This window comes from Hydractinia symbiolongicarpus, chromosome 9 (assembly GCF_029227915.1).
Source record: "Hydractinia symbiolongicarpus strain clone_291-10 chromosome 9, HSymV2.1, whole genome shotgun sequence".
Lineage (NCBI taxonomy): Eukaryota > Metazoa > Cnidaria > Hydrozoa > Anthoathecata > Hydractiniidae > Hydractinia > Hydractinia symbiolongicarpus.
In genome coordinates this window covers 20,231,294-20,247,261 of record NC_079883.1, presented here as the reverse complement: position 1 = coordinate 20,247,261, position 15,968 = coordinate 20,231,294, and the positions used below count along the sequence as shown (strand labels likewise).

The 15,968-nt window shown below is 33.9% G+C and overlaps 1 protein-coding gene across 6 annotated transcripts in view; it reads right to left on the bottom strand.

Moving 5' to 3' along the window:
• The window catches only part of LOC130657201 (E3 ubiquitin-protein ligase FANCL-like), a 53,418-nt gene that overhangs the window by 29,484 nt on the left and 7,966 nt on the right, over positions 1 to 15,968 (bottom strand). For 4 of the 6 annotated variants that reach the window (XR_008985080.1, XM_057460171.1, XM_057460170.1 and 1 more), the window contains exons 2-4: positions 15,375 to 15,433; positions 10,030 to 10,090; positions 351 to 407 (exon numbers count right to left, since the gene is read on the bottom strand). Coding sequence is in view for 5 of the 6 variants with exons in the window: in XM_057460171.1 (XP_057316154.1) it covers positions 351 to 407; positions 10,030 to 10,090; positions 15,375 to 15,433 (177 nt within the window). In the remaining variant the exon portion in view is untranslated. The remainder of the gene's footprint in view (positions 1 to 350; positions 408 to 10,029; positions 10,091 to 15,374; positions 15,434 to 15,968) is intronic. The other 2 variants (XM_057460173.1, XM_057460174.1) reach the window with 1 other exon arrangement.

The following is a 15,968-nucleotide window of genomic DNA, read 5'->3' as shown; positions in this document are numbered from 1 at the left end:
ATGGACAACGTCGAGGAAACCTGGGCAATTTAAAAAAAATGTGGTTCATCTGCCTTATGATATTCAGATTTTTGCTGCTGATATCAGCATATTTTAGCCCTCGAGTTCCACCCTATGTATATATAGGAAAAAATTGTCTTTAATAAACTTAGGGGGGGGGTCTCGTTAGGGATTGCCATAGAAAAAATAACGTCAAGGAGACTAATTTCGCAAAGCAATTCCCTAACAAATGATCACGAAGTTTACTGTATTTTTTTATTAATTGGCTTAAACTAATGTAATTGTCCTGAAGTATCTAATTCTATAAACAAAAGTTTGTCGCAAATAAAAAATCAATACAAAAAGCTTACCACTACATTGTGCAAATCGTAAAGAAATCCTTGAACAGAAACGCATTGTTGAAGTCTCTAAAATAAGGATATGTTATTACTTTGAGGTTCCCACGCTTTCCCATAGTTGCATGCTTAAACACAGGGTGAACGCAAACCAAACGATTTTATATCCAGGCCAAAAAATAATTTGATGGAGTAATTCCCCAATCTAACTGCAACTGAAAGGACAGAAAAACGCCAACCACACTTGTTTAATGCTGATGTTTGTTAGCTAGGTGGAAGGCGCGATGGACAGCCACAAGTTTGAAGTGTAAAACAACAAAGTATGTAACGAACAAGGAGGTTGTTACTTGCTTCCAATGCTTAACCTTATTTAGTATGGGCTTTTTGGCCTCAAAAGTATAAGGCAGGGATGCATAAAGTGTCAACGATCCATAACATCCAACAGAATTATAGTTATGACATAAAACTTGGCCAATTGTAGTGTAAGAATAAATTAGCATAAATATTGTCTTGCTTGACACTAGCTTTTGTAACGTCATAAGCAAATTCAAAATCGAATAAAATACCACTATACGCTACCACCAATACGCGGTTAGGAACTTTCTAGGCAATATGTTGCCATTCCACTTTGATTTTCTGTCAGTAATATAAAAGGCTCATGACATATCATCCGGTTTTTGGACATTAAAATAGATAAGTACTGGCAAAATCCAGAAAGATATATATTTCATAATACATTGGATTACAATTGTGAAATCGGGAAAATCTAGGTAAAATACTTACAGCAATGTATTCTTTTAAGGCACATCCTCTTTTCCAAATAAAAACATTACGCCACTTTAGTTTAAATGAAAACAAAGGGTATAACCTGGCATTAACCTATCATATTATAGTCTATAGAAATAGAAAACCTGGTCCGGGGCCCATTGTTATTTCTAATTGTTATGGTGTGCATGTTGGCATAAATACCTTATTCCAGGAAGTTCACAAGGCACAAAATTAACGCAAAGAAAATTAATGCAAATACCTATAGCAATTCATAAAAAATTTAATTTAATTCGATTCAAAAATTCAATTAACCTCGGTTGATTTACAAAGAGCGTTAAAATAATGCTAATTAGGAAATTAAAAAGCACATATATTTTTATTCTGAGGATGGGTTCAGTGACAGCCAGTTTCCCTTGTATTCTTTAAAACGTCTTCAATATTAGTTACACCCAGCCTGCCTTAGATAAACCGAATCAGGACAGGGAGAACAAAGTATGCGTGAGCGTGACCTTTAAATTGCAATTGCCAGAAAAAGATATTTTGAAACTTTATATATATATATATGTTTTAAATTAATTATTTATTTTTTAACGTCTTAAATATTTACGTTGCATTTTAAGATGTTTTTCATTACCACAAATTAAGTGATAGTGATGGTGACGTATCGTAATGGTTCAAGTAAATACCCCCTTTTATATATTTTATTTTTTATTAGACACCTCCCTCTAGTATACACCCTCTCCCTAAAAGAGTAGTTTATATAAAACATAACAAAACTGAAAGCCAAGGCACATTCTTTCCTTCTGAAACAGATATTCAAATCTAGTTTTCCTATTATTCACAATTTTTTAAATTAAAAATTATATATTATAAAACTATTTTTCGTGCTCTGCTTTTTTTAGTTTGGTGAGAATGATGAGAATGAGAATGGCATAAAAAAAATGTGAAGAAAAAAAGTATATATATATTTTTAAATTGTTTTATAAGCTTTTTTATTAATGTTGTTTTTGGTTTCTATGGTAATTCAATAATAATGTGTCTGTACAACTCAAATACGCATTCAATTTTTTTGTGTTGTTAACGTGGAAATCATTTATCGCATCCTGGCCCCCTAAAAGAAAAAGGTGTAGCTATGTCCATGAATCGCTTTAAGTTGAAATTTAAGAGAGGCAATTTGTTAGTAAATTTTTATTTAAAAGTTCAAAAAATTGTTAATAGTTATTAAGAATACTTGAAATTTACTGACAGCAATTTTTAACTGTTATTTGAATATTTGTGTACTTGTGCATGCTTAAATTAATCAATTATTACCACGAAACTAACAGCTATATTGCATGTATATTAATTATTCCTACTAATTATAAGATTTTCCTTTAATTTACCTACAGTATTTATTCCGAGATTATCAAAAAGCCTGATAAAGTTGCTTAGTTAGTTTGTTGAAGAAAGGTTATTTGCTTTATCCATTTAGCAGTACTACCTAATGCAATTTATAAAATTGTACTTTCTTAGCTATAACTATGTTGTAACTTGCTACAGGTTAGACTACATTAGAGATAATATCATACACTCTTTTTTTCTTTATAAGCATGATATTCATATGCATACCAAGGCTGGACAATCCCTAATAATTAAGCAAAATTGCAGCTTTAACTTTAGGAGCTGAGTGGTTTTTTGCACAATAATGGCCTACATCAAAAATTAAAAAAAATTCTAAATATTTAAAAAAAATTTTGGAAGTATTAACAAAATTTGAATGTTGGCAAAACATGTTGCTATCCACCTCAAACGAAACTGTTTTTAAAAGAGGTACCAGTATCTAGGATTTACCTGCTGTAAGTGTTCCATTTTTCACTGATTAATTTTGGTTATGTAACAATTATAACTAAACCATTTTAATGTAAATCTCTGTTAAAATCTTAATACCCTAAATGTATGCTTTTTGGAATAAAGTGGGTTTTTCCAAAGGCCATTCAATTAGTTTAAAACACAAATAACGATGATGCACAAGCTTTTTGACAATGACGGTTAATGTGACAATGATGTATAGTTACGTAAAAAACATGTTTCCATTGATAAAATAGGGAAAAAAATTACGAACGTTTAATGAACGCTCCCCTCTTTTAAACATCCCAACGAATAGATGCACCCTTCTAAAAAATCAGAAAGTTTAACAATTTATTCATTATTTATTTTTAAGACATTTGTTTAAAGCAAACTATTAATCTTTAAAGAATAATAAGGAATAATAATATTTTTTGAGATTAAATTGCTTTGGAGGCCTTAACCCATGTGATCAGCACTTTTCAAATAGATATTCAGAGCAGGAGGATATTCAATAAAAGAAAAGAATTTCAAGAAACTAAATAATGGTTATTGATTAGAGTGAGATTAGGCTTTTGCTATCCAAATAAGTCATCGGATCCAGCTGGGTATTCCCACAAACTACAAGACTAATGTCAATATTAAAACCTGAAATAACCAAAAATCATTTAACCACTGGTTGCTGAAGCAAAGCAATGCAAATAAAATGATTGTTGTCAGCTCAATGCAAGTGAAACAAACGCCTTAACAGGAGTAAGAATGGTTCCATACTTAATGATACCAAGCAGTTGTTAGCAATTTCACAATATCTTTGCATGTTTCTTTTTATTCTTTTCTTACTTGATTGAGCTGCTTATATGAAACACGTGAACCCTAACGAAAACCTGAACTATTATGTGTTAAAAGGTTTAAAAATTTATTTCCTGATTTGTTGTGTTTTGATTAATGAGATTTCAAAGCCCCTAAGTGTTGCTAAATCAAATCTAACCAATGGAAAAACTGTACTAATGCAAACACTTGCCAAAGCAACAAAATATACCTAAGCATTTACTTGCCAATTGCGGATTGCCAAATTGGGAGGGCTGGGTATAGCAAAGGAACGTTCCAGTTTGCAAAAAATTTTAAAAGAATTCCCTGTTCCCTCTATGCGACAAATGCACAATGCATTCTGGTAGTTGCAGGCAACATAATAAATAATGTGGCAGAACATACAGACTTCACAGTGGCAGAGAAATCAGACAAAAACTTTACAACGGCAGAAATCAAACATTTTTTTAAAAACTCATTTACTCTCTTAATTTTGTATCACCAGTCGAGCCACCTGTATGCAATGTATCGTGTATAACTTACAAAAATGGTTTACTAACCCCAAAGGCCAAAAACTATCAAAGTTGTAAAAATTATCAAGCCATCTGTCACCGTACCTAAAAAAACTTTAAATAGTAATGGTCTAAATAGGAAGTACGTTCCTGTAACTAAAACAAGTAAACTTGAACAGAATGACCCTTTAAATGCAGAGTAGGTGTTACAAAATGAAATAGACAGGTTTAAAAAAAGAAATGGATAATCTAAAAATACAAATACTATTAAAAAAAAAAAAATTGAACAAACAGTAAGACATTTGCAATCAGGAATACAAGGTCATATATTTATAATTGACTGGTTAAATATAATGAAACGCACTTTAGGTTCTATACTTGATTTGAATATTACAAGTTATTCATAGTTCTACTCGAGTATTTAAAGCCTGGTGCCAATTCACTAATATATTGGGGGTCAAATACAAATATAGAAAAATCATATATACCAACATTACGAAATGATGCAGTTTATGTTTGATGGAGAAATTAATTATACCTATGGATACTTTGAACAACTCGTTAAACAAAAGAAATGAACTGAGGTCAATACACACACAATTTTCAGAAGTGGAGGTGATCTCTATTGGCGAAAGTGAAAACTTCGACCGAGCGGGATTTGAACCAGCGACCATTGGGTTAGCGCCCCACTGCTCTTCCAACTGAGCTATCAGTCCGATAGTGAGACGAGTTTTCAATTGCCTTTTCTCTCACTACAGGACCGAGCCCGAAAATCGATCGAGCCCGAAACACGCGGCTTGGTAGGTGGCCGTGATTGGCGGAAGTGAAGGCTTGTGCTGGTGGGCTTGAACCACCAACTGGGTGAATTGTACTGTATTCTGCTACTGTTGTCGTACTACCGTTCTATCAATTGTACTGTTCTACTACTGTTCTATAATATGTATACTGTACCCAGAAAAGAGGAATTATTCGAACACAATCCTCAGCCAGCTGACTAAAAATTTACAAAGTTAACGTTTAATATCCAATATCATGTTCTCACGTATATGCCATGGCTTCATTTGACGTCAGTCATTAGTGTCAAAATCGGCCAACAAGAATTTGTTTTGGTGTCTGCATTTCGATTCCTTTAAAGGTTAAAATTTCATACTTTTCATTAAGGCAGAGGTTACAGTTTTTGAATTAGGGTTATACTGGGAACATTTTTTGATAATTTTCCATCGAATTTTCGGTGTTTCCTTGTTCTTCTTCAATCGCCATACTTCTTTTGATAAAGCTGTATCACTCTTGTATCGTTCTGTGTGGAGTAACTTCTTATGGTTTGCATAACGTTTTTTAAATGCCACTTCGCTAATGCCAATATAATTTTCCTCATACCGTGGATTTTCTTTAGACATCAGATTAGCTTGGTAAACAATGCATGGTGTCAGGCATTGGTGGTTTAAGGGACATTGTTCTTTTTTGATGCAGTTGCAGTTTTGTTCTTTTTGGGAAGGTTTGGTGTATGTTTTTATTATGGGCATCTATGTGTTGTTTCATGTTAGGCACAATACTTGTGTCTTCGAGTAAAATGTTTGTAGATTAGCAATAAAAATTGCTTTGCAATTTTGTTTTAACATTTAGGCTGTGGGGGGGATTAAACCAAATTATATTTCTTTTTCAGTTTTTTCTGTTATTGTTTATTTGTTTGTTTGTGTATGTAAGTTTTTTGGAAGTAAGTTGTATATTGGTAAAATATTTTTTCGTTTGCAGACAGTAGTGAAAGTCGTTCTTCTAAGGCTATTGGAACTTGTTTAATAATTGAAGTTGAATGGTTGGATTCTACGTTTATGTAACTGGTTTCGTCATTAGGTTTACGATAAGCTTCATAGGTTCCGTTGTTTATGTTGAAGGTACAATCCAAATAGTTTACAATTTTCATGTTACTCTGAATTGTTATTAATAATCCACATTCTTTAAATGTTTTTTGGATGTCTTTCTTAATTTTCTCTAGTTGTGGTCCTCTTTTCTGCTTAAACACGGCTAATCCATCGTCTCTATACAAACTAATATCGCTTTTTTTGTATTTCTTACCTACAAGATTTAGTATGTACGTTCACAGGTTTCAGCACCATCATGCCCCCATTGTAACGTCAAATAAACCACTGTTCGATTTAATCCATGTGTCATTACCGTTAAACAATAAAGATTTTTTTGAATGTTTTATGAATTCTTCATCTTTTTTAGAGATCTTGACAATTGTCTTGGCAAACGTTAATGCTTTATTAAGTGTTGTTTCATTAATAGAAGGATAAAAATCCTTAACGTCAAACATTAAGAATTTATGTTTGTTTTTATTTTCAACTTTGCTAAACCATTCTATAACATTTTCTGTACATTTCCATTGGTTTACATGTAGAGATTTCACAAATTTCTTGTTAATGGTTTCAAGGATTTCCTTGCTTATACGTTCAAGTTCATTTTTCGCCGAATTAATTAACCGTACAGTCGTGTTATTTTAAAAATTCTCTTTGTGATTATTTAAAGTGATAAAACAGTTAGTTTTAGAATTTATTTGTAATCTGTCGATTCTCCTTTTAGAATAACTTTGCCTTTGTTTACGACCTGCTTGTGAATATTGCTGTTTGTTTTTTTGTAGGCTGATGTAATGGAATTTGTAATTAATTTATTGTAGTCTTCATTGGTAAGCCTATACATGTTTGAAGTTTTATCTGCGACTGTTAGTGTTTTATTTGACCTACTGATTTCTTTCAAATCATCGTTTAGTCTATCTTGGAAGTTGTTAGGTACGTACTGGAACTTAAAGTTTTTGATCATCCCTAGTGAGTCGTTTTCAAAGGGTATCAATTCTTTGACTTGTGGCGGGCATTTTAAAGTTTTTAGTCCATATGTATATTAGTTTTTATCACATCTTCTACTGCAGATTTTTTTGTTTCAAAAAATATGGCTTTCCAACGCATTCATTTTTTAAACAATTCGACTTTTTCCGTGAGTTGCATGAAATATATATATATATAAATGAGTGGAGATATCGAAACTTGTCCTGGTCCAACACGCGAAAACTTAACAGATTTTACATCAGCTAAAGGTTTGAAATTTATGCACCAAAACATCAGGGGTTTGCCTCATAACATTACAAACTTAAAAGCATTATTTAATGGTGGCTTGTCTGATATTTTTACACTCTCGGAAACGCATGTTGTCAACGAAGGTTCTATGGACATAGATGCCCTATATGAGATTTTGGGTTACAAATATGTGAAAAGAAACCGACCAAAAGGAGGCGGAGGAGGAGCATCAATGTATATATCTGACAAATTATCATTTATCAGAAGAACAGACTTGGAACAAGAAGGTATAGAGTGTATTTGGATACAAGTTGTTGAAAAAAGCCAAAAATATACTAGTTGGCACCTTGTACAGACCCTTGGATTCCTCGTTATACACAAATAAAAGTTTTGAAAACAACTTTGAAACTTTGTTAAAAAGTGTTAATGGTATTAATCTAGAAACGTTACTCCTTGGAGATTTAAATATTAATTATCTGAAGAAAAACGATCACCAGAACTTGAAAGGTGTTATAAAATTAAATGGTTTTGCACAAATTGTTAATCAACCTACAAGAACAACAAAAGACACCTCGACTTTGATAGACATTATTTTAACAAATCGACCATCAAATATTGTAAGGCATGACGTATTTTCTTTAAGCCTTAGTGACCATGATTGCGTAGGCTGCGTTCGTAAATTGAACCATGAACGCTTATTACCTCACTCGAAACTACAAGTCATATGATTCACATCATTTATGTGAACAGCTATATAATACGGATTGGTCCTCTGTTTACTCAAGTACATGTGCAAATTCCGCTTGGTCTTTAATGAAAAATGTTCTTCAAAGCAGTTTTAACATTTATGCACCAAAAATTGTAAAACGTGTTGAAGGTTGGCACTGTCCGTGGCTATCAAATGACATAAAAAATCACATAAATGAATGTGATAAACTCCTTCGTAAGGCTCGTAAATCGAAAAGGTCCAATGATTGGAAACGTTACAAACAAAAGAAAAATTACTCGGGGTACTGGATAATTACCTCTATAAACAAGCTTCAAACAAACTTTGTATGTTGAGTAACCTGAGAGATGGCTTGGACAATGAATGCTCTAGCAAAATTTACCAATCAATATCTGCACTAATGTACAATTGTACAACAAATTTGAATTTGAACTCTACAGAAAAATATAAAACTTCAATCAATAAGAAATCGAGCTGAGAGGATCACTAATGTTCCACAAAAAAATATTATAAACTTAGTTGAGAGAAGGTCAGTCTTAATTGTGCGAAAATGTATTATCTATTTCTTTTTTCATCAAGTCAATCCAACTTTGTCCTTTCATGCTTCCTTGCTTTCTTTTTTTAGTCTGCATTGCTACATGGTAACTTTTATTGTCTTATTTTCCAATTCATGTGTGTGATTATTATATGTTTTTCAAGTTTTTCATTTTTTTACGATATTTTACTTATATTATTAATTTTATTATATATACACAGGACACATTTAAATAGCAGTGTTTTAAATACTGAAAATATTTTTATCCTGTATAAATATTCATTATAAATAAATAGATAAATAAATAAAATAAATCATTGCTTAGTTTTTTAATTTTTTTTTGTGAAGGCTGGTATGTAAAAATTAGGGATGCACAATAATTTCTTTTGTCACACACAATAGGTCTTTGGCGACTATGGTGACAAAAGATCTTTCGTTATGTTAGCTTTTTCAAATTGCAGTTCTGAAAATTTTATTGCCTCGTTTCTGCCCTCATCAGAAACATGCCATTGCTGCTATTTATCAGTACAAGTTTTATCATCTGGAATGATATTTAAAGTTGACAGTTTAAGTAACACAATTTAGTAAAGTAGTGCTGCAACAAGTTTACAGCATCCTCTTGTACCAGCTTTGCAGTTACATATGGAATACAGAATCTCTCCAGATACTTGACACAAATGTACGTAAACAGTGTATCTGTTCCTCATTGAAGCAACTATAAAAACATTCACAAGGAAGGATAATTTCTCAACCTTTATGTTTGGCTTTACCCTACTTTCTTGACATAATCACCTTTAAATAGTTGATAGCAAGCAATTTTATGTTTTATAGCCACTCCATCTTTATTGTCAAAGCTTTCTCCTAAAATCATATAGCCATGTATTTTTTCGTGAGCTAAAGGTTGGAGAAACTCTTAAGTTTGTAACCAAACTTTATTCTCTCATTGAACCATTTCTTCAATTTCACAGGAGGAATATTCCTTGTTAGTACAATCTCTAAATACTGGTCTTGTACCCATGCAAAAGTTTTTAGAAAAACTAGGTCCAAGGATGTTGTTGATAAAATATTTGAGGATGTATCTTCAGACAGTAATAATTCACTCATGGCACTGCTGCTTATTTAAAAATAGAATAACGGTATAATGGCATTAAGTCGTTTTCCTATTATTTCCATAGCACAATTACATCTTTAAATGTTGTAGATAATATTATCCCCGTAGTAATTTGCGTACCAGTCAGATGAAAACAAACTACTCTATGTAATCAAACTGTTGCTAGGTTGCTGTTGACTATAACCACCAGAATGCATTGCACATTTGTTGCATAGAGGGAACTGTGAAGTGCAGAATTGAAAGGATGAAATCTTGTAACACCGATATGTAACAATATGGTGCTTTGTACAACAAAATTTTCTGTTTTTTTCCCGAAAATATCGGCCGGAAAAAAGTTTATACCTTGATAAGAGTTTCTTCATATCCTTGTATTAATTGCTTTAACTCAAATTGGCAGGAAAATCTATAAGGGAAAATTGCATTTCGCAAGTAGATACACAACCTCAAGTATTTTATAGCCTATATATAGACAGGCAGGTGATGGGTCTCTTTAAGAGACAAGGGAGGAGTTGAACGTCCTCCACCATACCTTAGTTTAAAGGGGCGATTGTGGAAGTCCCATGAAATGCCACATATTGATGGTGTTACTTTAAAAAAACACCCAGTCCGGTCTGTGAACGGTTGGCGCTAGGAAGGGCATCCAGCTGTAAAACAATGTCAAAACTCTTTATTAATGGCTGTAAGAATAGTTATTCAGACAAACTGCGTAAACGGCACTGGAACCTTAAGGAAAAAAGGTGTCGCGCACAGTAGGACAGATGTCAGGTGTAAGCATCATCAGACTGTTACCCAGCTATCACATCACAAGGTAGATAACACTAGGTTGAGGATGGCTAGTGTAAATGTTGGTACTCTGAGAGGTAGAGCAGGTAAAGTAGTTGAAATTAGAACGTAGATCTGTTGATATGTATTGTGTTCAGGAAGTCAGGTGGAGAGGAGCTTCAGTGAGATTTATAAAAGGTAGGAGGGTAAGGTATAAGCTTTTTTGGATTGGTAATAGTGATGGATATGGAGGAATTGGCATATTTGTTGCAGGGAAGTGGGTAGAAAAAGTAATACATGTTATGTGTGTTAATAGTCGTATTATAGTGATAAAGTTTTTGATAGGTAATAGTGTGGACTCAGTGAGGAAGATAAAGATAAGTTTTATGATGAGTTAATAGCAGTCACATCAAAGTTTGGAGACACTGAACTTGTCATGGTGGGCGGCCACTTTAATGGTCATGTTGGGAAGTCATCTGAAGGCTATAGAGGTGTGCATGGAGGCTATGGATTTGGAAGCAGAAGTAAGGAAGGGGAGAGATTGCTTGAGTTTGGAATGGCAACAGACATGGTGGCTTGCAACACATCATTCAGTAAGAGACAGAGTAGGCTGAGAACATATAAGTCAAGTGGTTGTAAGACACAGATAGATTACTTCCTGGTTAGAAAGTCAGACAAAAAAGTGATGAAAGACGTGAAAGTTTATCGGGGAAAGAGTGTTTCCCAGCATAGGTTGCTGGTTTGTGATATTATCTTGAAGAGTGTTAAAGAAGCCAAGGGAAAGTACAGACTCCGTCGTAAAGTCTGGAAGCTGAAGGAAGAGATTGTAGCAAGACAATTTAGAGCAAAAGTTCAGCAGTTAGCCCACAATGGTCAATGTGATAGTGACAATGTTGAAAGTACTTGGACTACTTTGAAGAATTGTCTTCTAAAAGCTTCTGATGATACCTGTGGGTGGACGAAAGGACCAGCTAGACATAGACAGACCTGGTGGTGGAATAATGAGGTTGACCAGTGTATAAAGGAAAAGAGGAAACTTTTGAAAGAGTGGAAGTCAGGTGGTAGTAAAAATATTTACTTAGAAGCTAAGCGTCGTGCTCGTACAGCAGTGTATAAGGCAAAATCAGAAGCCGAGAGAAACAGATTTGCATATGTGTTAAGAAGTGAAGACCAGCGCAATGAGGTAGTCAAGATAGCAAAGCAAATGAAGAAGACTAATCAAGATGTTGTAGGTGAGAAGTGTATACATAATGATGAAGGTGTTTTGTCTAGCACAGAGGAGGAGAAAAGGGTAGCTTGGAAGAATTATTATCAGCAGGTTACTTAACACTGAGTTTGATTGGGATGAGGATAATTTGTCTGATGATGATGTTGTAGAAGGGCCAGCTATGCAGATCAAGACAGAATGTGTAGCGGAGGCTATTAGGAAATTGAAGATTGGCAAGGCTGCAGGAGTATCAGGTATTGCTCCAGAGATGGGAAAAGCATCTGGATATATTGGAGTTGAGCTTATTACAAGTCATGCTAATCAGATTATAAAGAATGGTGCTATTCTGAGTGAGTGGCAGTCGAGTGTAATAGTGAATTGTTTCAAGGGCAAGGGTGATGCATTAGAAGGAGGTAACTATAGAGGTTAGAAGTTGGTTGATCAAGTAATGAAAGTTATTGAAAGAGTGATTGATAAGTTACTTAGAGAAAGAATTGATATAGATAAGATGCAATTTGGTTTTGTTCCAGGGCGTGGCACTACAGATGCAATATTTTTACTCAGACAGCTTCAGGAAAAGTATTTAGGAAGGAGAAAGAATCTCTATTTTGCCTTTGTAGATTTAGAGAAAGCTTGATAGAGTGCCACGTAAAGTTATTTGGTGGGCTATGAGAAAATTAGGTGTGGATAAGTGGCTAGTTACGATTGAACAGCAATGCTAGAAGTCGTGATTCACTTAGTGATGAATTTAGTGTAAATGTTGGTGTACATCAGGGTTCTGTACTTAGTCCTTTGTTGTTTGTTCTAGTCTTAGAAGCGCTGTTGTTGGAGTTCAGAACAGGTTGTCCATGGGAGTTATTGTATGCAGATGATTTGGTTCTCATAGCAGAGTCGATGGAAGAATTAGTTGAAAAGTTTGAGAAGTGGAAGAAAGGACTAGAAGAGAAAGGGATAAGGGTGAACACAGCAAAGTCTAAAGTCATGATTAGTAGCATTGCAGCCAAGTGTGACCTTGTAGTTGGAAAGTGGCCTTGTGGAGTTTGCAGGAAAGGGGTTGGTAGTAACTCAATTTTTTGTCAGACTTGCAAGCATTGGGTACATAAGAAGTGCAGTAGTATTGGTGGAAGGTTAAGAGCTGACATTCAGTTTGTAAGCAAGCGTTGCAAAGGTGAGATTATAGAGAATAAAGTATTTCCAGCTTTAATGATGTACAACAGTGGCTCGTTAGAGATAGTTGAGAACTTCTGTTACTTAGGTGATATGTTGGGCAGTGAATGGGGTGTTTGAAGAAGTGTTACTTGCAGGTTATGTTCTGCTTGGAAAAAGTTCAGAGATGTACTTCCTTCGTTAACTAGCAGAGTTTTGTCAATTGAGGTAAAAGGTAGGTTGTATGAGGTCTGTGTAAGAAGTGTTATGTTATACGGTTGTGAGACATGGGCAGTGAAGCAGGAAGAATGATAATGATATGATAAGAATGATATGAGTATGATTAGGTGGATGTGTAGCACCAGTCTGAGAGACAGAAAGAGTTCAGATGAGCTAAAAAGCAAGCTAAGTATCCGTAGAATTAAAGATGTTATCCAGATAAGAAGATTGAATTGGCTGGGACACTTGGAAAGAATGGAGGAGGATAATTGGGTAAGAAAGTGTAGAGACTTGATAGTTCCTAGGGCAAAGGCCAGAGGCAGACCGAGAAAGACTTGGCAGGTTATAAGGACAGACTTGATATAAAGGAAGTTGAGTTTAGATCTAACACAGTCTAGATCAGATTGGAAGAGGGTCATTAATATACCCCGTCCAACCCATGCTAGCATGGAAAACGGAAGTTAAGCCGAGAATGATGACAATGGATGATGATGATGATGATGATGATGATGATGATGAAGCAGGCAGATAGAGAGACAGATAAACAGATGACAACAAATAAGTTTAGAAAAATTTGTGTTGCTTACTGTTACCTTAATTTGGATAAAATGTTCATGTTGAAGTAGCCTTAGTATACTGTTTTGTAGCTGGCAAAACTGCATAGAAAAGCACAAGCCTTTTAGTGCTATTCTGTTCATAAAAGAAGACAGGGACCTGGATACACTGCATTGCAGCATTGCATTTCTGAGAAATTATTCTATTGGCTAAAAGAAGGCAATCCCGATTTCTGGTAGCAAGTTCAAAATTAGTCATTATGATATTGGTGTGCACCAAAAGTTTGTTTCACTGTTGATTTTGGTAGTCACTTACAATACATATGGAACGTTTTAACAATGCATGCGTATTGATTGAATCACGTTAGGGATCGTCTCATAATGTTCGTACGTAGTTCGTATAATTCGTATAAAAAACTTCGTATCGATTTATTAAATCTTTCGTATCATTTTATTTTTAAGACGAACTTTTTCGTATCATCAAAATTACAAGTTCGTATAAAGTTCGTATCATTTAAAATAAAGTTCGTATGTAGTTCGTATTTTTAAAGAAGTTCATATAATAATTTGCTATTACAAAGTTCGTTTATTATAATTGGACTATTATCTATAGTTTTATATTGGAATTTTTTCAACAATTATAAAGTTCGTTTCGTTATACGAACTTCGTTTATTCTAATTGGATTTATTATCTAAGGTCTTAAGGATCGTCTCCACGGCATCGTAGAAAGCAAAAACATCTCTGTAGATCGTTTAAAAATCATGAAAACAGGATCGTAGAAAGCGAAAAGATCACTGTGGAACGTTTAAAATTCATGAAAACGGGATCATAGAAAGCGAAAGAATCGCCGTAAATCGTTTAAAAATCATGAAAACGGGATCGTAGAAAGCGAAAATATCGCCGTAGATCGTTTAAAAAATCATGAAAACGGGATCGTAGAAAGCGAAAAGAACGCCGTAGATCGTTTAAAAATCATGAAAACGGGATGGTTGTAAACGAAAAGATCGCCGTAGATCGTTTAAAAATCATGAAAATGGGATCGTAGAAAACGAAAAGATCGCCGTAGATCGTTTAAAAATCATGAAAACAGGATCGTAGAAAGCGAAAAGATCGCCGTAGCTCGTTTAAAAATCATGAAAACGGGATCGTAGAAAGCGAAAAGATCGCCGTAGCTCGTTTAAAAATCATGAAAACGGGATCGTAGAAAACGAAAAGAACGCCGTAGATCGTTTAAAAATCATGAAAACGGGATCGTAGAAAGCGAAAAGATCGCCGTACATCGTTTAAAAATCATGAAAACAGGATCGTAGAAAGCGAAAAGATCGCCGTAGATCGTGTAGATTGAACTTATGAATATGCAATTTTACTAGTCTTTTCAAAGAAGTCAACCTCGTATATTTTACTTTTTTTATTTCTGGTTTCGTTTAAAGTGCGTATTATTTCTTTCGTCTTTAAAAAAAAATCGTTTAATTCTTTTGTTTCTGGTTTCGTTATTATGCGCAATCACGCCGGTACTTTTGAAGTTCGTTTCAAGATCGTATAGCAATTTACTTTGTTCAAAGTTCGTATCATTTCATTTTGTACGGTAAAAAAACTTCGTTTAAGTTCGTATCATATATTAACAAAGTTCGTATAAACTTCGTTTACATTTTTTATTTGAAACGAAGCGCTTCGTATGACATTCGTTTCACGAAACGAAGTACTTCGTAGCGTTCGTATAATTATACGAAAAAAACATACGAACATTTTGAGACGATCCCTTAATGTGGCTGCGAAAAAAACTAAAATGATTACTTACTTTGCATTTGTTAACGTTTGTGAAGGATCCAAACATATTTTTATCCGGAATTCTTCCTTCTAAAAAAAACCATTGATGCATCATACTGAAGTACAATTTGAATTTGAAATCAGGGCCACAAAAGTAAAAAAAACATTATGGCAGCACACAGGGTTATAAATAGAGATTGATGATTTATAAATTGTTTAAAAGTAGTGAATCAAGGTCTAAGAAAAATTGAAAATAGTAAGTTAACCCAGGTAAAACGATGTTGCTTTTTAAATTAATATCTCCTCTTACAAAATTTCACACCTTTAAATGCCAAACGTTTTTTGCTTTTTTACACTTTAACCCCAACCATGCTTTGTGTAAAATTTTTGACTCAGACAACTCCACAATAAATCTTAGGCTTTTTCCAATGATTCCCAATAATTGGGAATCATTGGAAAAATTGACAATTTCAAAGCTGAGTTGCATGGAAAAAAGTGAGCTGTTGCTAAAAGAACGATTGTTTAATTTTTGTTACACTTTTTGCAGTTGCAGCTCACTTTTTTACAAACCAATTATTAATTCTTATAATAAATTACCAACAAATCAACAGACAAGTTTTTACTT